Consider the following 26,500-nt stretch of genomic DNA (forward strand, 5'->3'; position numbering starts at 1 on the left):
GAGCAAAAGAATATTTTACCTACATAAGACGGGTATTACACATATGAAATAATTGTATCTTACCTAGGGTAGCTAATTTACAGCATGTATATGCAAGGACAGGTAATATGCAACACATTTATCTCATCAAATCCCAAGCGATGCCAGGTATTTTGCTAATTCATGCAATCCCGGGCAACGCTGGGTGTTTTCCTAGTATATATCTCAATCAATCTCATGAAATCCTGGGCGACGCAAGGTATTCTGTTAGTATATATTTCAATCAATCTAATTCAATCCAAGGCAGCGCCAAGTATTCTGCTAGTATATATTTGCATCTATCTCATTACATCCGAGGTGACCATGTATTCTGCTTGCATACATTTGCATGTATCTCATTGAATCCAGGGTGACTCCTGGTAATCTGTAAGTATATATGTTGACGTATCTCGTTGAATCCTATAATTCTTTGATTGTTGCACATTTTCACAATTTAACCGACATTATCGCTCACCTGTCTAAAATAATACCTTTAAGACATTGTCTTGGCTGGTTTTTCATTACAAATACATCATCAAAATAACTTACATTTAATCATTTTTCATATTTTTTTGATATGTTACTAATTTACACAACCATGTCATATGATTTAACTTACATTATTGCTTCCACTCTTACTAAAATAAAAACTTTTATACATAGGCTATGGTATGTTACTAATTTCTGCTATCATTTTTCATGAGTAAATCCACGTTATCGTCCCCTTCTATCACTATAATAATAACTTTTAGACATTGTATGGCTGGTTATTTCATTACAAACCCACCAACAAAGTAACTCACATTATATCATTTTTCATAATTCTTGGATATGTTACTAATTTCGACGATTGTTTTTAATGAAGTAACCCAAATAATCGCCACCTCTTGCTAAAATAATAACTTTCATAAATTGTCTGGTATATCTACTTCATTATGAATATACCAATCAAATAACTCACATTTCATCATTTTTCATAATTTTTGGATATATTGCTAATTTCAACCGTCATTTTCATCTCCTCTTGCTAAAATAATACCTTTGAGACACTTCTAAGCTGTTTATTTCATTACAAACACATCAATAAAATACCTCACATTTCATCATTTTTCATAATTCTTGGATATGTTATGAATTTCGACAATCAAATTTAATGAGTGCGCACATATAATCGCCACAGTTCTTATTAAAATCATAAATTTGCTACATTGACTGGGCTGTTTATTTCATTACAAACACACCAATCAAATAACTAAAACTTCATTTTTCATAATTCTTGGATGTGTTACTAATTTCGACAATAATTTTTCAAGAGTTAATCCACATTATCGCCACCTCCTATTACTAAAATAATAACTTTCAGACATTGTATGGCTGTTTTTTTTTTTCATTACAAACACACCTATCAATTTACTCACATTTTACCAGTTTTCATTATTCTTGGATATGTTACTAATTTCGAGAATTATTGTTAATAAAGTAACCCAAATAATCGCCCCCTCATTAACCGACATGATCCCGTTCCTCTTACAAAAATAACAACTGTGATACATCTTCTAGCCTGTCTATTTCATTACGAACACACCAATCAAATAACTCACATTTAATCATTTTTCATTATTCTATGATATGTTACTAATTTCGACAATCATTGTTTAAGATTTAACCCGCATAATCGACCCCCTCTTACTAAAATAAAAACTTTCAGACAATATCTGGGCTGTTTATTTCATTATATAAACACACCAATCAAATAATTCATATTTTATCATTTTTCATAATTCTTAGATATGTTACACAAATTTTGACAATCGTTTTCTTTTATTTAACATTTTTCACGATTTAACCCACATAATCCCTTTTCCTCTTACTAAAATAATAACTTAGAGATATTATCTGGCTAGTTATTTTATTACAAACACACCAATCAAATAACTCACATTTCATCATTTTTCATAATTCCTGGATATGTTACTAATTTCAACAGTCATTTTTCATGATTAACCCCACATAATTTACCCTGCCCTTTTAAAGAAATAACTCTGAGGTTTTTTCTTGGCTGTTTATTTCATTATAAAAACAGAAATAACTTACATTTCATAACTTTTCATAATTCTTGGATATGTTACTTATTTCGACAATCATGTTTCATGAGTTTCCCAACATTATCGCCCACGTCTTACTAAAATAATACATTTGAGAAATTGTCTGGGCTGTCTATTTAATTACAAACATACTAATAAAATTACTCACATGTCATCATTTTTCATAATTCTTGGATATTTTACTAATTTCGATAATCATTTTTCTTTATTTAACACTAATTATAGCCCTGTTCTTACTAAAATTATAACTTTAATGCATCATCTTGGCTTTCTATTTTATTAAGAACACACCAAACAAATAACTCAAATTTACTCATTTTTAATAATTCTTGGATATGTTACTAATTTTTACGATCATTTTTTATCATGTTACCCACTTAATTAACCCCTCTCTTACTAAAATAATAACTTTCTGAATATATATGGGCTGTTTATTTCATTATAAAGACATATAGCTTACATTAAATTGCTTTTCATATTTCTTGGATATGTTGCTAATTTCGACAATCATTTTTTTCATGATTCAACCCACATAATCCCCTTCCCCTTACTAAAATAATAACTTGGAGACATTGTCTGGCTGGGTTTTTTTTTTTTTTTTTCATTACTAAAATACTAACTTTCAGACAATATCTGGGCTGTTTATTTCATTACAAACACACCAATCAAATAACTCACAGTTCATCATTTTCCATAATTCTTGGATATGTTACTTATTTGCACAATAATTTTTCATGATTTTATGACATAATCGCTCCATCATGAAGTTACATTCAGGGGAGCTCACTCGCATATTATAACAATGAGTGTATATCTATGTAATGATATTCGACAATGAAGCTACATCCAAGTGAGATCACTTGCATATTATAACAATGATTGTATATTATTCTAATGGTATTTGACAATGAAGCTACATAAAAGGGACATCACTTAAATATTATAACAATGATTGTATATTATTCTAATGGTATTCGACAATGAAGCTACATCCAAGGGGGTCACTTATATAATATAACAATGGTTTCATATTAATCTAATGGTATTCTACAATGAAGCTACACCCAAGGGAGGTCACTTACATATTATAACAACAATTGTATATCAATCTAATGGAATTCGACAATGAAGCTAAACCCAAGGGAGGTCACTCGCACACTATGACAATAATTGTATATTTCTCTATTCGTTTTTCATGATTTAACCCACATAATCCCCTCTTCTCTTGCTAAAATAAAAACTTTGAGATATTGATACTGGTTATTTCATGATAAACACACCAATCAAATAACTCACATTCTATCATTTTTCATAATTCTTGGATATGTTACTAATTTCGACAATCATTTTTGATGATTTAACACCCATAATCGCCCCTCTCTTACTAAAACACCAACCATGCGACATTGTCTAGGGTGTCTATTTCATTACAAATATGCACATCAAATAACTAACATTTCATAAGTTTTCATAATTCTTGGATATGTTATTAATTTCGACAATCATGTTTCATGAGTTAACCCACATAATACCCTTCCTCTTACTAAATTAATACATTTGAGACATTGTCTGTGCTGGTAATTTCATTACAAACACACCAATCACATAACTCACATTTCATACTTTTTCACTTTTCTTGGATATGTTACTAATTTCTACAACCATTTTTAATGATGTAACCCACATAATCGACACCCTCTTAGTAAAATATTAACTTTAAGACTATATCTGGGCTGGACAATAATTTTTCATGATTTTACGACATAATCACACCATCTTCCTATACAGGGTATTCTGTTAGCACAAATATCCACCCATCTGATCCAATCCCAGGAATTCTCCTAGGAAACATCCCACCCATGTCATCCAATTTCAGGCAATGTCGTGTATTTTGCTAGTACATATATCCACATTTCTTATACAATCCCCGGCAACGCTGGGTATTATGCTAGTACAAATATCCAGCTATGAAGCCATATCCTATGGTATTCGACAATGAGGCTACATCCAAGGGAGGCCACTTGCATATTATAACAATGATTGTATATTAATCTAATTGTATTTGAAAATGAAACTACAGCCAAGTGAGACCACTTGCGTAATCTAATGGTAGTCGACAATGAATTTCCACCAAAGGGAGGTCACTGGCATGTTATAAACATGGTTCTATATTAATCTAATGGTATTAGACAATGAAGCTACACCCAAGGGAGGTCACTCGCATATTATAACAATGATTGTATATTATTCTAAAGGCATTCGGAAATGAAGCTACATCCAAGGGAGGTAACTTGCATACTATAACAATGATTGTATATTATTCTAATGGTATTCGACAACAAAGCTGCATTTAAGAGAGGTCACTTGCATATTATAACAATGATTGTATATCAACCTATTGATATTCGACAATAAAGCTACATCCAAGGGAGGTCACTTGCATATTATAACAATGATTGTATATTAATCTAAATGAATGGTATGAAGCTACACTCAAAGGAGGTCACTTACATATTATAACGATAATTGTATATTAATCTAATAATACAGTAATATAGTAATCGTTAGTAATGGAAATTCGGAAAATTTGTTATATATATATATATTTTGTTACATAGGCATTACCACTTATCAAGGCCCAGAGGTCACTCGAGGATAAGTGGTAATGCCTATGTAACAAAATATATATATATAACAAATTTCCCGAATTTCCATTACTAACGATTACTATATTGTCCAATTGACTACTGTGCACTTTTCAACACTTATCCTCGAGTGACCTCTGGGCCTTGATACATGGTAATGCCTATGTAACAAAATATATATAACAAATTTACTGAATTTCCATTACTAACGATTACTATATTGTCCAATTGACTACTGTGCACTTTTCAACACTTATCCTCGAGTGACCTCTGGGCCTTGATTAGTGGTAATGCCTGTGTAACAAAAAAATATATATATGACAAATTTACCGAATTTCCATTACTAACTAGTACTATATTGTCCAATTGACTACTGTGCACTTTTCAACTCTTATCCTCGAGTAGCCTCTGGGCCTTGTTAAGTGGTAATGCCTCTGTAACAAAAAAAATATATATATAACAAATTTACCGAATTTCCATTACTAACTATTACTATATTGTCCAATTGACTAGTGTGCACTTTTCAGCCCTTATCCTCGAGTGGCCTCTGGGCCTTGTTAAGTGGTAATGCTTCTGTAACAAAAAAATATATATATAACAAATTTACTTAATTTCCATTACTAACGATTACTATATTGTCCAATTGACTACTGAGCACTTTTCAACCCTTATCCTCGAGTGGCCTTTGGGCCTTGATAAGTGGTAATGCGTATTTAACAAAATATATATATATATATATATATAACAAATTTCCCGAATTTCCATTACTAACGATTATTATATTGTCCAATTGACTACTGTGCACTTTTCAACCCTTATCCTCAAGTGGCCTCTGGGCCTTGATAAGTGGTAATGCCTATGTGACTAAAAAATATATATATAACAAATTTACTGAATTTCCATTATTAACGATTACTATATTTTCCAATTGACTACTGTGCACATTTAAACCCTTATCCTCGGGTGGCCTCTGGGCCTATTTAACAGAATATATATATATATATATATATATATATATATAACAAATTTCCCGAATTTCCATTACTAACGATTACTATATTGTCCAATTGACTACTGTGCACTTTTCAACCCTTGTCCTCGAGTGGCCTCTGGGCCTTGATAAGTGGTAATGCCTATGTAACAAAAAAAAATATATATAACAAATTTACCGAATTTCCATTACTAACGATTACTATATTATCCAATTGACTACTGCGCACTTTTCAACCCTTATCCTCGAGTTGCCTCTGGGCCTTGATAAGTGGTAATGCCTATGTAACAAAAAAATATATATATAACAAATTTACTGAATTTCCATTACTAACGATTACTATATTATCCAATTGACTACTGCGCACTTTTCAACCCTTATCCTCGAGTTGCCTCTGGGCCTTGATAAGTGGTAATGCCTATTTAACAAAATGTATATATATATATATATATATATAACAAATTTTCCGAATTCCCATTACTAACGATTACTATATTGTCCCATTGACTACTGTGCACTTTCAAACCTTATCCTCGAGTTGCCTCTGGGCATTGATAAGTGATAATGCCTATTTAACAAAATATATATATATATATATATATATATATATATATATATATATATATATATATAACAAATTTCCCGAACTTCCTTTACTAATGATTACTATATAGTCCCATTGACTACTGTGAACTTTTCAAACCTTATCCTCGAGTGGCCTCTGGGCCTTGATTAGTGGTAATGCCTATTTAACAAAATATATATATATATATATATAACAAATTTCCCGAATTCCCATTACTAACGATTACTATATTGTCCCATTGACTACTGTGCACTTTTCAAACCTTATCCTCGAGTTGCCTCTGGGCTTTGATAAGTGATAATGCCTATTTAACAAAATATATATATATATATAACAAAATAGGTTGTAGTCGCTGAATAACTCATCCTCCCCTTCCTCCCTCTCAATAGAATTAGGTCGTAGTGTTACTAATATAAAATAGAAAATTACCGTTTTTGTTGGTTTTCAAGCTGCCTCTTCCCCCCCCCTCCACTTTAACAGAGGTAGGAGGTCACGTCGTAATAATACAAAAAAGAAAATGGCCGTTTATTTTTTAGCTTTAATATAACGATCGTTTTTTTATCGGTGAATATTTTTAAGCTGAATTTTTTTTTTTATCCCTTATCATTTTTTCTTGACATTTTTCGTTATACTCTTGTATAATTACTATTTTTAACCAGTTAATCACGTTAGAAACATTTTCATGACGTGTAAGATTATATATACCGACGTGGAATTATTCTCGCAAAATTATCGATAAGAAAAGTGTTTATTTACAGACATCGCCATTACTGAATGGCGACGTCACGTGACGTGACATGACTAAGCGTTTTTCTAATTACGTATAAATATCATTAGATAAATCCATCATTACTACTTAAATACATTGGAAAAACGAAAAAATGTCACTTTTTGGGCACCCCCCCCCCTGAAGAAAATCGATCAGCTGACCCACTTCTGATGGTCCTTTTGGGCTAATTTTTCGATATTTGTCATCCGAACGATGGGGCTTCAATATGATACCGACTTTGTGAAATTTGGTTCCGTCTTTCAAAAGTTTTTAGCGGACATCCAAACATACTCACACACACACACATTTTGCCTTTATATAATAGACTAGCAGGGCTACCCGGCGTTGCTCGGGACCGTATAATAAACAATGAAAAAGCAAAAGCAGATATTGAACATATGTTTTATTCTTAGGGGAGAGGAATCTTTCATCTCTATGTATTATTTGTTTTATCTACCCTAGGACTGGTATTGTTCATGTTTTATCCCTAGCATAGGTAATTTACAGCATGTATATGAAATTGTTTTACCTTAGGGAGAAGAGAACAGGTAATATACAACATAATGTGTCTATATTACATCCCTGGCAACGCCTAGAAACCAGCTAGAACATGTATTTCAGTCAATCTATATTACATCCTGGGCTATGCCGGGAAACCAGCTAATCTCTATTTAGTGACTTGACCACCAAAATACCTCCCTAAGTGTGTCCTTTCTTTTGAACTTAATAGATATAGGTATCTAGAAATGTGTGTGAAATTTTGTTGAATGCATTGTTCACTATGATTTTCTTATTGTTCTACACAATATCAACTGTAGCGAAATAAAACAGTAAACTTAGTGTAGTGTTAGAATAAAGAGCAAATGAAAAAATTAGAATCATATTCTGTAATTGCAAATCTAAATTTGCTAGCGTGTACCAATATTTGCCAGGTTATGGAAATTTGGAATTTATAACATATGTAGTGGCCTTTTCCTAGATACCTATTGCTAAAAATTATACTTTCATTTTGTTAGAAAAATCTCTCTTCGGATGCCCTGCATCATCCAAAATAAAAACAAATATTTTTATAATTGTTTCAGTACATTGCTACACAATGTGAAATTTGTTAACGTTTGTAAAAAAAAAAATCACAAATGTGCTTATATTCCAAAAAAGAAAATATCAGTGCACAGTATTGAAAGTGTTTGAGATTCAAAAGTCTGTAACATTTCTACTGACTTCATAAGATGTCATGTGAGAAACTGAATATCAAGACATTATCTGAAGCGTTTTTATTTTGGTGTAACATATGTGTTTACAGTGAAACTTAACTTTTAATAAACAGATTGGTATGCAATGACATAGGCTAAGAATCTTAGACAAAATATATATAAATTGGAAAAATGTGTGAACAAATGAAAAAAAAAAATGATCCGCTCCACTTGATGACATCAAGCACAGTAATATTTTAGTGAAGAAAATATGAAATTGATGTTCAGTGATTAGTTTGGATGAATGAGAAAACGTAATTGTTTGATGCATAAAAAATAACTCTGTATTTGATATTAATCAGCAAAATATAGTGATTTGAATATTTAGGAAAACATCAAACCAGATTATGTAAAAAAAAAAAAAAAAAAAAGATGAAATTAGAAAATATATATTTTATGTTTATGAGTTTTGCCAATCAAAATTTTGTGGCAGAAATTGAGTGATTACCATGCAATTTTATTTTGGTAAAATTCTTAAATTATTTGAATGTTTATTATAATTTCTAATTAGTGACTTGTTATCATCAAAATCCGCCCCAAAGAGTGTCCTTTCTTTTATTAGGTATCAGAATAGGTATCCAGATTTCTACTTCTATACAAATGTGATATTGTAGTACAGTAAATGTCAAACTGTTTTTCAAGTATTAGTTTGTAATGTTTCTACTGACTTCATCAGATGTCATGTAAGAAACTGAATTCTATTTAAGAAGACTTTATCTGAAGTGTTTTTATTTTAGTATATCATGTGTGATTACACTGTAGTAATTGCGCTGAAAGCATGTTAATTACAAATGACAAAAGTTAAATCAATTTCTTATTCAGTTACACAATATAAACGGAAGTAAATCAAATTTGCAAAATAAAAGAAAAATGTAGTTATGGGTTAGTTTGGAGTTATAATAAAAAGCCAACAAAACAGTTAGTTTGTATTGTGTAGATTGTTCATTTCTGATAGTATTGAGAGTGGTCAATGAAAATCTTAATTTCTGACAAAATACTGAACGTTTCTTGGATACCCATTCATAAAAAGTACCTTTTTTGGAAAAAAAAAAAAAAAACACTCCCCGGATCACCTTCACCACCTTAAAAAGTAAAAACAAAAAATAACTTTATTCTTCAAAAAATGTGCACATTGTTAGTGTAAAAAACAGATCCGCACCACTTGATGAAATCAAGCACAGTAATATTTTAGTAAAGAAAATATGAAACAAAGTAAAGCAAAGTATAGGGTTAGTTGTGTCCTCTAATTATCAACCAAGTATATGTATTGATAAAAAGATAAAAGCAATGGAAATGTTTATTACAATGTATCAATATTAAATTTATTTTTATCATGAACAACAAATCGAAATAATGATAGATATTTTGTGCTTATACGAAACTGGAATCAAGGATTGTCACCTGTGATTTTATATATGTCAATAGTGCATGCCACTACAAATGATGGTAGCCAAATTAAGTTTTGTTTATTTCACCCAATATAAAATATATACACAAAACGCAGTAAACAAAGTTTAGGTTTAGTTAATGATAAGTTTAGGTTCGAGAAATAAGCAAAGAAAAGAAAAAAAGATACATTTGTTTATAGTGTGTAAATTATAAGTTTGTAAATATTTAAAACTATCCACACCGGTATGTGTAAATTCTAGATACCTATTGTTATAAAGTTCCAATTCATGTTTGATATATCACTCTACATGTTCCCTGTTGCACCCCAAAGATGTAAATGATTATCGAGAAAGTGAAATGAAACAGTATTTGAAATAAAATAAAATAGAAACAAATGCTGATGTTTACTATATAAAACACTGTGTTCAATGGAATTGAGCCTTATACAATATTGGTGGAATAAAAAAATTCATTTTTTTAATTCAATTTAAGAAATGAGCAAAAATTTGATATTTAATATATTTGGCATGAAGAAAAAGAAATATAAGATAAAAGGTGATAAAGCAGTAAGAATCATGTGCTGAATTCAATTAAAAACAAATATGATTGTCAAAGAAATATGAAAATTTTGTAAGTGAAAAATTTTTTTTTTTATATATTTGGTTTCGAAGTACATGTACTAATGATTTTAAAGACAAAACGAAAACTGTACTAATGATAATGACAATGGTGAAAGGAAATTGGAAAAAAATATATCAGAGGTAAAATGTTGGTCACATACGTTTGTGTGGTATGCATGAAACACATGTAGAAAATTATATTTTCTGATGCTGAAAGTAAGAAGAGAAACATTGTTAAAAATGATCTAAAAGGCAATAGTAAAATCCTCATTTTTAGTGTGGGATATGTTTGTTTCAATTGAGAAAGGAAACTTTAATTTATACAATTGGATGTTATAGATTAAATTGTTATCATGAAAAACCAATGGAAAGCGTGAATGTTATTTGGTGTTTTTGAAAAACAGCTACCAATGATTGTAACCAGTGATTTTTGTGTATGCTAACAGTGCAAATGTGGTGGTGAAATGAATTTTTGTTTATTCTTCACAAGATAAAATATATACACAAAACTAAAACATAGTTTACGGTTAGTTAATAAGTTTAGGTTAGAGAATTAAGCAAAATCATAGATACCTATTGTTATAAAGAACCAATTCATGTTTGGTATATCAATCTACATGTTCCCTGCAGCACCTCAAAGGTAAATGAGTGTCAACAAAATGAAATAAAACATAGTATTTGAAATAAAATGAAAAGGTGCTTGAAAAGTGAAATATGCTGATGTTTACTATCTAAAACATTGCGTTCAATGCAATTGAAACTTATACTATATTGGTGGACTAAGAATTAAAGAAATAAAATTTAAGAAATTAGCAAAAATTTGATATAAAAAATATTTGATATGAAGAAAAACAAATATAAGACAAAAGGGGAAAAAGCAATAACAATCATGTGCTGAAGTCCATTGAAAACAAATTGTCTGTCAAAGAAATATAATGAAAATTCTCAGAGTGAAAAAAAAATGGGATTTTTACAAATCTGGTTTCCAAGTAATAGGAAACATGTACAGCTTCATTTTAAAGACAAAATGTAAACTGTACTAATGGTAATGAGAATGTTGAAGGAAATTGGCAAAAAATTGTTAGTCAAATGTTGATCAAATATTATAAGTTTGTGTGATATGCATGAAACGTGTAGAATATGATCTGCTCTCATGCTGAAAGCAAACGACCAGTGAATGGAAATGTTTATTATAATGTATCAAGATTAACATATTATCATGAAAAATAAATCGAAATAGTGATAGTTATTTGGTGCTTATACCAAACAGGTATCAAAGATTGTCACCAGTGATTTTATTTATGTTAACAGTGCATGTCACTACAAATAATGATGGTAGCGAAATTAAGTTTTGTTAATTCTACCCAATATAAAATATATACGCAAAACAAAGTAAACAAAGTTACGGGTTAGTTAATGATAAGTTTATGTTCGAGAAATAAGCAAAGGAAAAGAAAAAAAAGGTACATGTGTTTATATTGTGTAAAATGTTAGTCTGTAAATATTTCAAACTATCAACACTGGTATGTGTAAATCCTAGATACCTATTGTCATAAAGTACCACTTCTTGTTTGATATATCACTCTACATGTTCCCTGCAGCATCCCAGAGAGGTAAATGAGTGTCCACAAAATGAAATAAAACATAGTACTGGAAATAAAATAAAATAAGAATATGTCTGAAAAGAAATAAATGCTGTTTACTATATAAAAAGTTGTGTTCAAGTGTCAAATGGAATTGAATCTTATACAATGTTGGTGGATTATAAAATTGCATGAATGAAATAACATTGGAGAAATAAGAAAAAAGTTGATATATACAATATTTGGCATGAATACAAATATAAGATAAAAGGTGAAGAAGGGCCAAGTCCGAGATCTATAAATAGTAAATTTTCAAAGTGAAAAAATTTCTTTTTTTTTATAGATCTGCTTTCCAAGTAATAGTAACCATGTACAGCTTCATTTTAAATGAAAACTGTACTAATGATAATGACAATGGTGAAAGGAAATTGGCAAGAAAATAAAAATGTCAGAGGTAAAATGTTTGTGTGGTATGCATGAAACACGTGTAGAAAATGATCTCATGCTGAAAGTAAGAGAAACATAGCTAAAAAATTATGTAAACGCAATAGTAAAATCCTCATTTTTAGGAACATAGTGTGGGGTATGTTGTTTGTTTCAATTGAGAAAGGAAAGTTTAATTTTTAGAATTGGATGTTATAGATCACAAGTTTTATTACAATAAACATTGTGTTCTCTAATTATCAACCAAGTATATTTATTGATAAAAAAAGAAAAGTAATGGACATGTTTATTATAATTTATCAATATTAAATTGTTATCATGAAAAACTAATGGAAAGCGTGTTGGTTATTTGGTGTTCATAAGAAAAAACATCATGTGTTGTCACCAGTGATTTTATTTATGCTAACATTTCGCTGCAAATGTGGTAGCGTAATGGGTTTTTTTTTATTCTACACAAAATAAAATATATACACAAAACAAAGTAAAAGAAATGTCAGGGTTAGTTAATGATAAGCTTAGTACCAAGAAATAAGCACAGAAAAAGGAAAAGAAAGATACATTTGTTGATATTGTGTCGATTGGTGAATTTGTTGGTTCATTTTGTTTTATGACATATCAACACTATATCAGGTTATTTCATGCCAAATCCAGTGACATTTTTTTCCTAGAATATATTTGTTTATTTAATGTTGGTTTCTATTTAACTCATAATTGGGACCCTAACAGGTACTACCATTCCAGATCAGAGTGGACCTGGTAGCAATAGCAATTAAATGGTGGCTTCACACTTCACAAAGCCCCACGTTTGGATACAGTTTATGGTCATATCCAGGACCTGGTGAATTTGTAAATAATTGAAACGATCAACACTGGCGAGTTAGAATTCTACATACCTATTGTTATAAAGTACCAATTTATGTTTTACATATCACTCCACAACGTTGCTGCAGAATCCAGACAGGTGAAAGAGTCTCAAGAAACTGAAAAGCTATTTAGTACTCTTAAATAAAATAACATGCATAAAGAAATCCTTAGTACCAAGAAATAAGCAAGAAATAAGCAAGGAAAAGAAAGATACATTTGTTGATATTGTGTCGATTGGTGAATTTGTTCATTCATTATGTGTGGAAGTCAATTGAAAACAGTTTCTTTGTCAAAGAAATAGCATGAAGATTCTCAGAGACTTTTCCTTCCTCGTTCCCTTCCTCCCTGGTGGAAGGAAACTTTCACAGTGGCTCAGAAGGTGGGTTGAGCACATTTCCCACAAAGGTGGGATGGGTAAATTTCTGTTTGACTGACTGCCGAATATAAAAAGGCAATTGGGTAAATTTCTTTTATTTGGTTGACTGGAAAGTGTAAACCTGTGTTTATCAGACCGGCTGGCTATACCTATTGATCTCTTTATCTTTTTAAGTTTCGCTGTGTTTTGACGCGTATAAAATGACTCTTCTAGCTTCCCAGGGTGTATACCCTTTTGTTAACCATTTATGTTTAAGAGTTTTCCTTGCTCCTTCCCTGCCCCAGAATGGGAGGGGAGCCTTCTTCCCATGGAGGATGGGGCTTTCTTTTTTGGTTATGTGGGGGAGCCTTACCTCTACCCCACTTAAGGGTATAGTTCTTTTTTGTAAGGTTGACATACTTTCAGATATTTCTTGAGTTTTTAACAGTAATTTTATCTTGTCCAATGTATTCATTGCCATGGCATGATGGATACTATACCAGATGTTTAACCTTTAGTTTGTGGGTTCGATTTCTGACTGTTTCTAATTTTGTTTCCTTTTAATTTCATTTTTGCCCAATCCAATCTGAAGGAGGATGGTGGTATACCCTGCGCTGTACAGTTAATTTTAAGACTCTCTCCAACATGTATGTAACGCAAAGGGTTTTTCCATGGCACATTTCGCATTCTTTTCCTTCTGGAAAACGTTTTGTAATCCTGTTGTTTATATATATTTACTGCTGGGAAGAGTTTATTCTTATAATCTGTGGAACAAAGAATCAATCAGACTGTCTGTGTGTGTCGGTGTATATAAGAAGGTGATTTTAGATGCCCAGGAGTTATACCGTGTGTTGACCATGTATTTTTAAGAATTTTCCTTTCTCGTTCCCTTCCCCTCTGGTGGAAGGAAACTTTTTTTTTATGGTGGCTCAGAAGGTTGGCTGAGCACTCTCCCCACAAAGATGGGATAGGTAAATTTCTTTTTTTATTCGGTTGACTGGAGTGCAGGCTGCGCACTCCCCAAAAGGTGGGAGCCGGGGAACTTCTCCCAGAAGGGGGCCCTGGAAGGCTTCCCTCTACCCCTATTTTTTTTTTTTTTTGTGTAAGGTTGATCTCTTTCTGGAGGGAGTAAGTGGAACCAACAGAGGGGGGGGGGGGGGCGGGAGACCAACCATACAAAAGGATATCCCTCTTTTAGGGAAAAAAGAAGGCTCCCTGGCCTCCCCTCCCGCTTCTGAGAGGAGAAGTTTCCCCGGCTCCCACTTTGGGGGTGAGGGAGTGCTTAGCCCACCCCCAAGGCAAATAGTCTGACTGTCTGCCGTATATAAAAAGGCGATTTTAGCTTGTCAAGCGGTATGCCCTGCGTTAACTATTTTCCCTCCACCTGTTGACCTTCCCTCCATGAAGGAGGGAGCCGTGCTACGCAGATTAGGGAAGGGCTTAAGGGGTGATTTGCTTTTTTTTTTAATCCCTCTCTATAGGGAGGTGACAGTCATCCGACCAACGAAGGAGATGGGGCAGGGAGCCTTCTCTCTCCTGCCTTATGGAGGGGGTAGTTTTCTTTTTAAGTGTACCCAGAGGGGAGTTGGGCAACCTCCCTGCACTTGGTGGGGAATCAGGACTTTATTCGCATGGAGGAAATGCAGACCTGAAGTGAATTTCGGTGTAGTGTACAACTGTGTTTATGAGACCGGCTGGCTATAGCTATTGATCTCTTTATCTTTTTAAGTTTCGCCTTGTGTTGATGCGTATAAAAAGACTCTTCTAGCTTCCAAGGGTCTATACCCTTCGTTGACCATTTATGTTTAAGAGTTTTCCTTGCTCCTTCCCTGCCCCAGAATGGGAGGGGAGCTCTTTCCCCCTGTAGGGCGGGGGGGGGGCTTTCTTTTTTGGTTATGTGGGGGAGGCTTACCTCTACCCCACTTTAGGTGGTAGTTCTTTTTTGTAAGTTTGACATACTTTCAGATATTTCTTGAGTTTTTAACAGTAATTTTATCTTGTCCAATGTATTCATTGCCATGGCATGATGGATACTGTACCAGATTTTTAAACTTTAGTTTGTGGGTTCGATTCATGACTATTTCTAATTTCGTTTCCTTTTAATTTCATTTTTGTCCAATCCAATCTGAAGGAGGATGGTGGTATACCCTGCTTTGTACAGTTATTTTTAAGACTCCCTCCCACATGTATGTAACGCAAAGGGTTTTTCCATGGCGCATTTCACATTCTTTTCCTTCTGGGCAAAGTTTCGTAATCATCTTTATATATTTTTCCTTCAGGGAAAAGTTTCTTAATCATGTTGTTTATATATTTTTCCTTCAGGGAAAAGTTTCGTAATCATGTTGTTTATATATTTATGCTTCATCTTAATGCTTCAGAATATACAATATTTTTGGGTTTTTTATCTGGTGCCAGAATGAAGAGTCCATCAGGGTGTCCAACTCTTGATAGGCCAACATATAGCTGTCCATGAGAAAATACTGGTTTTGACAGGTTGAGCCCAACAACTTTTAGTGACTGTCCTTGAGATTTGTTTATTGTCATTGCAAAACTTAGCTTGACAGGAAATTGCAGCCTTTCAAACTCAAATGGCAATTCTTGTGGTCTCACTGGGATTATGGGAATGAAGCAGTGTACTCCTGCATACTTACCTGACATAATTGTTGCTTCCAGTACGTGAGGCATCATATTCTTTATGGTGAGCCTTGTGCCATTGCAGAGTTTCGGTGGATCAAGATTGCGAAGTAACATTATTGGTGCTCCAAGTTTTAGAAACAGACTATGTGGAGGCGTTCCTGGTGGTTCAAGACTATTAAGAAACTCAGTCGGATAATTTGTTACTTCGTCCTGTGAACAGATTGTATCAACTGAATTGTATAATATGATTTCTCCAGGTAATCTATTCAACAACCTGCTATTTATTTCATTTACAGATTCATTCTTTGCTGCTAAAATTGCACGGCTACTTAGCCAATTGATATCCATATGCAAATTATGAAGATCTGGAAAAACTCTCATTATAAATTCCTCTTCTGTTTGAATTGTTGGAAAAGGCAACTGAATCTGGTTATAGGAGTCCTTGTCCAGAAGTCCATTACCCACTTGCAAAAGTTGAGTGGCAAAGTCACCAACAGCAGCATCAGCATGTAAATGTACTCGCATGTTTATTGTTAAACTCATTGTTTTAATATGATGCCATAAATACGAGTTTTTGAGACATGCATTCATTTGATCAGTTCTGGTTCCTCGAGGAACAATTGGAAGGGTTTGTCTGAAATCACCAGCAAAAACCAAAGTCACTCCACCCATTGTTTGTGTGTTATCTTTTAGGTCCTGTAGTGTAGAATCTACTGCTTCCATAGCTTTTTTGTGACTCATTGTTGCTTCATCCCAGATTATTAATTTACAGTTTTGCAGTAGTTTAGCCTTTGCTGAATCTTTTTTAATATTACACAATGGTTTTTCCTGTCGAGTAAGGTCCAATGGGAGAGAAAACATAGAGTGAGCAGTTCTACCACCATCCAAAAGTGTTGCTGCAATTCCACTGGATGCCACTGCAAGGGCAATATTGTTTGTGAGACGAACTTTTGCAAGGAGCAGATTTAACAGGAAAGTTTTGCCAGTTCCACCTGGGGCATCAATAAAGAATGTCGTTCCGTGATCATGATGAATGCTTTCCAAGATGCTCTCGTAAATATTCTTCTGCTCGTCCACAAGTCGAGGTTCATTTTCCTGAATGAATTGGTCATAGGCATCATAGTCATAAGTCTCTTGCTGTATTCTGTGGTTTACATTCATAATATCCGCAGGCTCTGGCATTCCACAATTCGTTAACGTACGGTTAAGTGCTTGGACTCGACGGGATAGGTCAGCAAGAGATAGATTAAATATCTCAGGCGAAAATGCAATTGCCATATTCTCATTTCGCATTTGGGCTTGAAGAAAATCTTCGGACATATCAGTTTTAAATTCATTCCAGAGCAAATGTGGTTGTTCAATCTCACAGGCTGTAAGCATAATTGCAAATAATTGTCTAATTTGATTGGCGATTTGTGAGACTGATGCTTCTTGTAAAGTTTTCCACCAGTGTTCATCGTCTTTCAAAAGTCCACGTACAGCACATGCTTCTTGGTATGTTGTACACAGTCCAACTTCAAAGCGTCGGAGATCCTCAAAAGGTGTTGGTCCACGAATAGTATGGAGAAGCAATCGTAAATAAAAGCATTCTCTGTTATTAGGATGCACAATATAAACACGGCCAATGGCGTCAGATGCTTTGATGTCATGACCTGGCACAATTTGTCCTTGCTTACAATGCACCCACTTTTTTTGCTTACTCCAGGTATAATATGTAGGAATTTCAGTATACATGAGAGATCTAGCGAAATCATCTTCTTGGCATAGTTTAAAAAATGCAGTTAAAGTTGTTTCTGGTGGTGTCTGCGCCAAATTATGTGCAGTCTCTTCATTGAAAAAAACTCTCTGTCCATTCTCAACATGTACTGCTAAATGTACAACGGTTGGAAATCGTTGGTGGATTTCAAATCCAAAGATCCTCCATATTGCTTCATTAGTGGAGATGTATCTTCCTGTCTGATAAAACTTAATTTCATCCCTTGCACCCTCGTCACCAATACTGAATGTTGCCATTTTATTATTTTAAATATTAATATTTATATTTAATAATAAAAACATGTTATTATTGTAAATAATAATATTTATTTTTAATAATAAACACATTTTATTTTATTTTAAATATTAATATATATTTTTAATAATAAACACATTTTATTATTTTAAATATTAATATTTATTTTTAATAATAAACACATAATAAACACATTTTATTATATGTTAAATATTAATATTTATTTTTAATAATAAACACATTTTAGTATTTTAAACACATCCGAAAAGCTTTCAAAAGTCCACGTACAGCACATGCTTCTTGGTATGTTGTACACAGTCCAACTTCAAAGCGTCGGAGATCCTCAAAAGGTGTTGGTCCACGAATAGTATGGAGAAGCAATCGTAAATAAAAGCATTCTCTGTTATTAGGATGCACAATATAAACACGGCCAATAGCGTCAGATGCTTTGATGTTATGACCTGGCACAATTTGTCCTTGCTTACGATGAACCCACTTTTTTTGCTTACTCCAGGTATAATATGTAGGAATTTCAGTATACATGAGAGATCTAGCGAAATCATCTTCTTGGCATAGTTTAAAAAATGCAGTTAAAGTTGTTTCTGGTGGTGTCTGCGCCAAATTATGTGCAGTCTCGTCATTGAAAAAAACTCTCTGTCCATTCTCAACATGTACTGCTAAATGTACAACGGTTGGAAATCGTTGGTGGATTTCAAATCCAAAGATCCTCCATATTGCTTCATTAGTGGAGATGTATCTTCCTGTCTGATAAAACTTAATTTCATCCCTTGTACCCTCGTCACCAATACTGAATGTTGCCATTTTATTATTTTAAATATTAATATTTATATTTAATAATAAAAACATGTTATTATTGTAAATAATAATATTTATTTTTAATAATAAATACATTTTATTTTATTTTAAATATTAATATTTATTTTTAATAATAAACACATTTTATTATTTTAAATATTAATATTTATTTTTAATAATAAACACATTTAATTTTAAATCTAAATATTAATATTTATTTTTAATAATAAACACATTTTATTTTATTTTTAATATTAATATTTATTTTTAATAATAAACGCATTTTATTATTTAAAATATTAATATTTAATTGTAATAATAAACACATTTTATATTTTAAATATTAATATTCAAATATTAATATTTATTTTTAATAATAAACACATTTTATTATTTACAATATTAATATTCAAATATTAATATTTATTTTTAATAATAAACACATTTTATTATTTTAAATATTAATATTTATTTTAAATAATAAACACATAATAAACACATTTTATTATATGTTAAATATTAATATTTATTTTTTAATAATAAACACATTTTAGTATTTTAAACACATCCGAAAAGCCTTTAAACTGTCGAATATGATTTTTAATTCTGTATGTTCTAAGAATATTTAATAAAGTTTACTGTAAAATCCCAAAACATTTATTTTTAATAATAAACGCATTTTATTATTTTAAATATTGATATTTATTTTTAATAATAAACACAATTTAATATTTTAAATATTAATATTTATATTTAATGATAAAAACATGTTATTATTGTAAATAATAATATTTATTTTTAATAATAGCACATTTTATTTTATTTTAAATATTAATATATATTTTTAATAAAAAACACATTTTATTTAATTTTAAATATTAATATTTATTTTAATAATAAACACATCTTATTTTATTTTAAGTATTAATATTTATTTTTAATAATAAATGCATTTTATTATTTTAAATGTTAATATTTAATTTTAATAATAAACACATTTTATTATTTTAAATATTAATATTTAAATATTAATATTTATTTTTAATAATAAACACATTTTATTATTTTAAATACTAATATTTATTTTTAATAATAAACACATAATAAATACATTTCATTATTTTAAATATTAATATTTATTTTTAATAATAAACACATTTTAGTATTTTAAACACATTTTATTTTTGAAAGCCTTTAAACTGTCGAATATGATTTTTAATTATGTATGTTCTAAGAATATGTAATAAAGTTAACTGTAAAATCAGAAAACATTTATTTTTTAATAATAAACGCATTTTATTATTTTTAATAATAATATTTATTTTTAATAATAAACACATATTATTATTTTAAATATTAATATTTATATTTAATAATAAACACATGTTATTATTGTAAATAATAATATTTATTTTTAATAATAAACACATGTTATTTTATTTTAAATATTAATATATATTTTTAATAATAAACACATTTTATTATTTTAAATATTAATATTTATTTTTAATAATAAACACATTTAATTAAATGTAAATATTAATATTTATTTTTAATAATAAACACAGTTTATTTTAATATTAATATTATTTTTAATAATAAACACAGTTAATTTAATTTTAAATATTAATATTTATTTTTAATAATAAACACATTTTATTTTATTTTAATAAACGCATTTTATTATTGTAAATATTTATATTTAATTTTAATAATAAACACATTTATTATTTTAAATATTAATATTTATTTTTAATAATAAACACATTTTATTATTTTAAATATTAATATTTAAATATTAATATTTATTTCTAATAATAAACACATATTATTATTTTAAATATTAATATTTATTTTTAATAATAAACACATAATAAACACATTTTATTATATTTTAAATATTAATATTTATTTTTAATAATAAACACATTTTAGTATTTTTAACACATTTTATTTTTGAAAGCCTTTAAACTGTCGAATATGATTTTTAATTCTGTAAATATTAATATTTATTTTTAATAATAAACACATTTTAGTATTTTAAATATTAATATTTATTTTAATATTTTGAAAGCCTTTAAACTGTCGAATACTGTAAAATCCGAAAACATATTTATTTTTAATAATAAACGCAGTTTATTATTTTAAATAATAATATTTATTTTTAATAATAAACACAATTTATTATTTTAAATATTAATATTTAAATATTAATATTTATTTTTAATAATAAACACATTTTATTATTTTAAATAATAATATTTATTTTTAATAAAAAACACATTTTATTATATGTTAAATATTAATATTTATTTTTAATAATAAACACATTTTAGTATTTTAAATAATAGTGTGCATCCTTTTTTAATAGGAGGTAATGCATGGGAAAAAAAAAGAAAACTACTGTTTTTGTTGGTTTCCAAGTTTAACAGAGGTTAGGGATTACGTGGTGAATGTTTACATCGCTAAACGCTGTATGGTTTTCGAGGAAAATAAACATATTACATTGAATGTAAACACGAAAAATACATCCAGTTTGGTAGAAAAGTAATTTATCTTGTTTTGATAACATTTATTTTTCATATACTTGTTTTTTGACAACTTTTTCGAATCTATGTTTACATTAATAGAAACAAATTCGATGCTGATTTCATGGAAATGGCGCGATTGAGATTCAAATATTAAAGAGAAGAGGGTAAATGTGCATCTTTTTTTAATAGGAGGTAATGCTTGGGAAAATGTGCAGGCGGCCTCCTCCCCCCCTCCCCCCACAAAAGCGGTTCCATTCATAAGGAAAATAAACGCGTATAAAAGTAATCTTCGTGTATTCAAGCGGCCTCATACTGCTACCTCCCTCCCCCTTACAGTTTAACAGTGGTAGGAGATAAAAAAAAAATGGCTAAAGCCTTGTTTACATGTTAAACTATAGCAAAGAGCAAAGTGATCGTCGCCGGTAAAAAACTTCAAGCAAAAATAAAAATATTTTCCCTACGTCAATTTTCGTGTAATTTTGGGATTCTGCGTTTTGAAAATGCGATAAATCCGTTGGTATTAACGGTTCATCTCAAAAACTAATATTTAACTGTGTTATAGTATCAATTACTCCTCGAAGGCAGCTTAAATGTACCTCATTGCAGCCGACATTAAACTGAGCTGACGTCACGTCACGTGACACTTAATGGATAACGTTAAAATGACAGGTTTTTTGGGGGCCCCCCCCTGGGAGAAAACTGATCAGTTCACCCACTGCTAGAGGTCCGTTTGACGTGAAATTTCGATATTTTTCGTCCGGAGGATAGAGGTTCAATATGATACCAAATTTGTCAAGTTTGGTTCCGTCTTTCAAAAGTTTTAGCGTTACAAACAAACATACATACATACATACATACATACATACATACACACAGATTTTTGTCTTTTATATATATAGATGTATATATATACATAGAGAGAGAGAGAGACAGATGGATAGATAGATAGATTGATTGGATGCAATATATAGTAATGATTTAAAAAGTATTAAAAAAAAAAGACTCATGCGACACTAACAAGAATCGAAACCAAAACGTTCAGCTCACGATTTGTTTTTCCTCTACCACAATGACTGGGCTATGAAAACATGTTTACCGTGAGGCTAAAAATTAAAACATGAACCAATAGCTACTACATTATGCATTCATAATGCTGGCGTTCGACCATCACCTGACAAATTTCATTTTTCTTTTTAATTTTCACACTTTTGCACCGATTTTTCCGGGATAAAACCCAAATATAAAGTTTTGCATTGATTCAAATACCTTATATATGAAGTTTCATGTCTCTAGACCAAAAACTCTAGGAGGAGTTTGGTAGGCAAAATTAAACAAAATTATATACGTATAAATATATATATGGAAACAATTTTGTGTTTATATAAACTTTTTACGCAAATATTATGCAAGTAGAAATCATGTAGAATATTTGCATGAATATAATTACACGTAATAGTTACCTAAAGATGATCATCCTATAAGAAAACCGAAAAAATCTAATAGGAAATTAATTAAACTGAATGTTTAAAAAAATATGCAAATTAGCTACATCTTTTGCTAGTGAATGCACTTCCACAACCCATATATAAGAAAATTGTATTTTCTTTTTAAATAAATCGAAAAGAGGTTTTTTAATGATTATCAACACACACAAAAGAAAAACGAAGGAGCATAGATATATAAATATATATATATATATACATTTATTTCATCAGTGGTGAAAAAACCGGACAAGAGTGCTCAATGTGTAGCCAGAGCAGTATATAGGAAATCTATTGCTGTAAGCCCAGAATGAATTTACATATTGTTTCCGCTAGCAAGATATCCTCAGAAGATGAGGAAAAATCCAACCAGCTTCGTCAGAATTCATAGATGGACTGAGTTTTAATTTATATATATAAAAGCGAAAATGTATGTATGTATGTATGTATGTATGTTTGTATGTCTGCTAAAAACTTCATATAAAAGCACCCCCATCCCTCAGGACGGCAAATATCGAATTTTGGGCCTGAAAGGTCCAATCTAAGTTACTCAGCTGACCCTTTTTCTACGGGGGGGCCAAAAAAGTGACATTTTAACGATATTTATACATAATTTAATAAACGCTGAGTCATGTCACGTGACCTTGATGGAAGCAAGCTGTAATGGCGATATGGATATGAAAATAGCGAATAGAGAGAGTGTGTTATCCGTAAAAAAGACGACTATCATACACATCAAAATACAAAAATTTCCTGTTAGGAAAAGGTTATCAAAGTTATTAGCAGGTTTAAAAATAGTTAGATACGATAGTCAAAAATGTGAGGTAAAAAAAAAAATATGCTTACAAAAAATATTAACGATCGATGTTTTTACAAAAAAAAAAACAAAGCCAGACGCCATTTTCTTTTTTAGTAACACTCTTTAGAGTAAGGAAGACGAAGTGAGAGAGAGGGAGAGAGATAGAGAGAGAGAGACACACACACACACAAACAGAGAAAGACAGAGAGAGAGAGAGAGATGGCTAGACAGGAAACGAGATTTAAAGACCAAGTAAAAAAAAGACACATGTTATATATTTTTCGTATATTAACTAATTCTATTTAGACGGAGGAAGGTGGCAGACATAATATGAGTTAGGGAGAGGGGGGGGCGAAAGATGAAACCGCTTTATTTCTAAGAACAGATACTACACTTAGATCTTAGCCAAAAGACCAAGTAAAAAAAAAAACATGCGTATTGGATAAAATTGGTGTATATGTACGAGCAAAATAGCCAGTGTCGCCCTGAATTGTATGACATAGCACTAGCACGACATATTAGCTTATTACCCGGCATGGCCTGAGATTGGATAAAATTCATGGAATTTTTCTTAGCAGAACACTCAGCGACGCCCGGGATTGGAAAAAATTGGCTGATATATGTACTAGCCAAATGCCCAGCGTGGCCCTGGATAGATTACATAGTACATCTGTACTAGCAAAATACCCGGCATAGCCCAGGATTGGATAAAGTAGGTGTATATGCACTAGCAGAACAGTGGGCGTCGCCCGGGATTGTATGACATAGATGGATGTGTACTAGCAGAATACCAAGCACCGCCAGGGATTGTATGACATAGGTGAAGTATAGGTCCGATTCGATAATTTTGAATGCTTGTGCAGTATAGGTCCGATTTGAAAAATTTTGATGGTGCTTGTGCAGTATAGGTCGGATTTGACAATTTTGAAGGTGCTTGTGTATTATAGGCCGATTTAACAATTTTGAAGAAGCTTGTGCAGTATAGGTCCCATTTGACAATTTTGAAGGTGCTCGTGCAGTATATGTCCAATTTTAAAAATTTAGAAGGTGCTTGTTCAGTATAGGTCCGATGTGAAAATTTTGAAGGTGCTTGTGCATTATAGGTCTGATTTGACAATTTTGAAGGTGCTTGCGCAGTATATGTCCGATTTGGAAAATTTTAAAGGTGCTTGCGCAGTATATATGATATAATATGCCAGTGACCTCCCTTGGATGTAGCTTCATTATCAGATTTCATTAGATTAATATACACTCATTTTTATAATATGCAAGAGACCTCGCTTGGATGAAGCTTCATTGTCGAATTCCATTAGATTAATATACAATCATTGTTATAATATGCAAGTGACCTCCCTTGAGTGTAGCTTCATTGTCGAATTCCATTAGATTAATATACAATCATTGTTATAATATGCAAGAAGTGACCTCCATTGGGTGTAGCTCAATTGTCAAATTCATTTAAATTAATATACAATCATTGTTATACTATGCAAGTGACCTCCCTTGGATGTAGCTTCATTGGCGAATTCCATTAGATTAATATACAATCATTGTTATTATATGCAAATGACCCCCCCCCTTGGATGTAGCTTAAGTGTCGAATTCCATTAAATTAATATACTATCATTGTTATTATATGCAAGGATGTAGCTTCATTGTCAAATTACATTAGATTAATATACAATCATTGTTATACTATGCAAGTTACCTCCCTTGACTGTAGCTACATGGTCAAATTCCATTAGATTAATATACAGTCATTGCTATAATATGCGGTGACCTCCCTTGGATGTAGCTTCATTGTTGAATTCCATTAGATTAATATGCAATCATTCTTACAATATGCAAGTGACCTCCCTTATTAGATTGATATACAATCATTGTCATAAAATGCAAGTGACCTCTCTTGAATGTAGTGTCAGTGTTGTATACCATAAGACTAATACACCATAATTGGTATGATATGCAAATAACCTCCATTGAGTGTAGCTTCAATCTAGATATTCATAATATTATTATATGATTATTGTCATAATATGCAAGCGATCTCCCTTGGGTGTAGTTTCATTCTCGAATACCATTAGATTAACATAAATTCATTGTCATTATCCGTAAGCGACCTCCCTTGGATGTAGCTTCATTGTCTAATTCCATTAGATTAATATACAATCATTGTTATAATATGCAAGTGACCTCACTTGGATGTAGCCTCACTGTCAGATTCCATTAGAATAATATACAATCATTGTTATAATATGCAAGTGACCTTCCATGGATGTAGCTTCATTGTCGAATTTCATTAGATTAATATACAATCATTGTTATAATATGTAAGTGACCTCTCTTGGATGTAGCTTCATTGTGGAATACCATTGGATTAATATACAATCATTGTTATAATATGCAAGTGACCTCCCTTGGATGTAGCTTCATTGTCGAATACGATTAGATTAATATAAAATAATTATTATGATATCTAAGTTAACTCCCTTGGATGTAGCTACATTGTCAAATTCTATTAGAATAATATACAATCATTATAATATGCAAGTGACCTCCCATTGGTGCAGATTCATTGTTGAATAACATTAGAATAATATACA

General features: G+C 30.9%; 2 protein-coding genes across 5 annotated transcripts in view; both read right to left on the reverse strand.

Moving 5' to 3' along the window:
* The window catches only part of LOC145277827 (monoglyceride lipase-like), a 610,056-nt gene that overhangs the window by 471,761 nt on the left and 111,795 nt on the right, over nt 1-26,500 (reverse strand). Inside the window, exon 2 of one of the 4 annotated variants that reach the window (XM_080129734.1) lies at nt 10,538-10,586. The exons of 2 other annotated variants lie outside the window; for them this stretch is intronic. The gene's annotated coding sequence lies outside the window, so the exon portion shown is untranslated. Of the gene's footprint in view, nt 1-10,537; nt 10,587-11,920; nt 12,027-26,500 lie in introns of all 4 variants that reach the window. One more of the 4 variants, XM_080129735.1, reaches the window with a different exon arrangement.
* Nucleotides 13,640-18,272, reverse strand: LOC145278217 (uncharacterized). The gene is made up of 3 exons (XM_080130506.1): nt 17,075-18,272; nt 16,274-16,489; nt 13,640-13,701 (listed from the first exon to the last, which is right to left on the reverse strand). Exons 1-3 carry the CDS (start codon nt 18,270-18,272, stop codon nt 13,640-13,642), a joined length of 1,476 nt encoding a protein of 491 aa, XP_079986632.1.

Source organism: Euprymna scolopes, chromosome 6 (assembly GCF_053919585.1).
Source record: "Euprymna scolopes isolate OS-2025 chromosome 6, ASM5391958v1, whole genome shotgun sequence".
In the NCBI taxonomy this organism is placed as follows: domain Eukaryota; kingdom Metazoa; phylum Mollusca; class Cephalopoda; order Sepiida; family Sepiolidae; genus Euprymna; species Euprymna scolopes.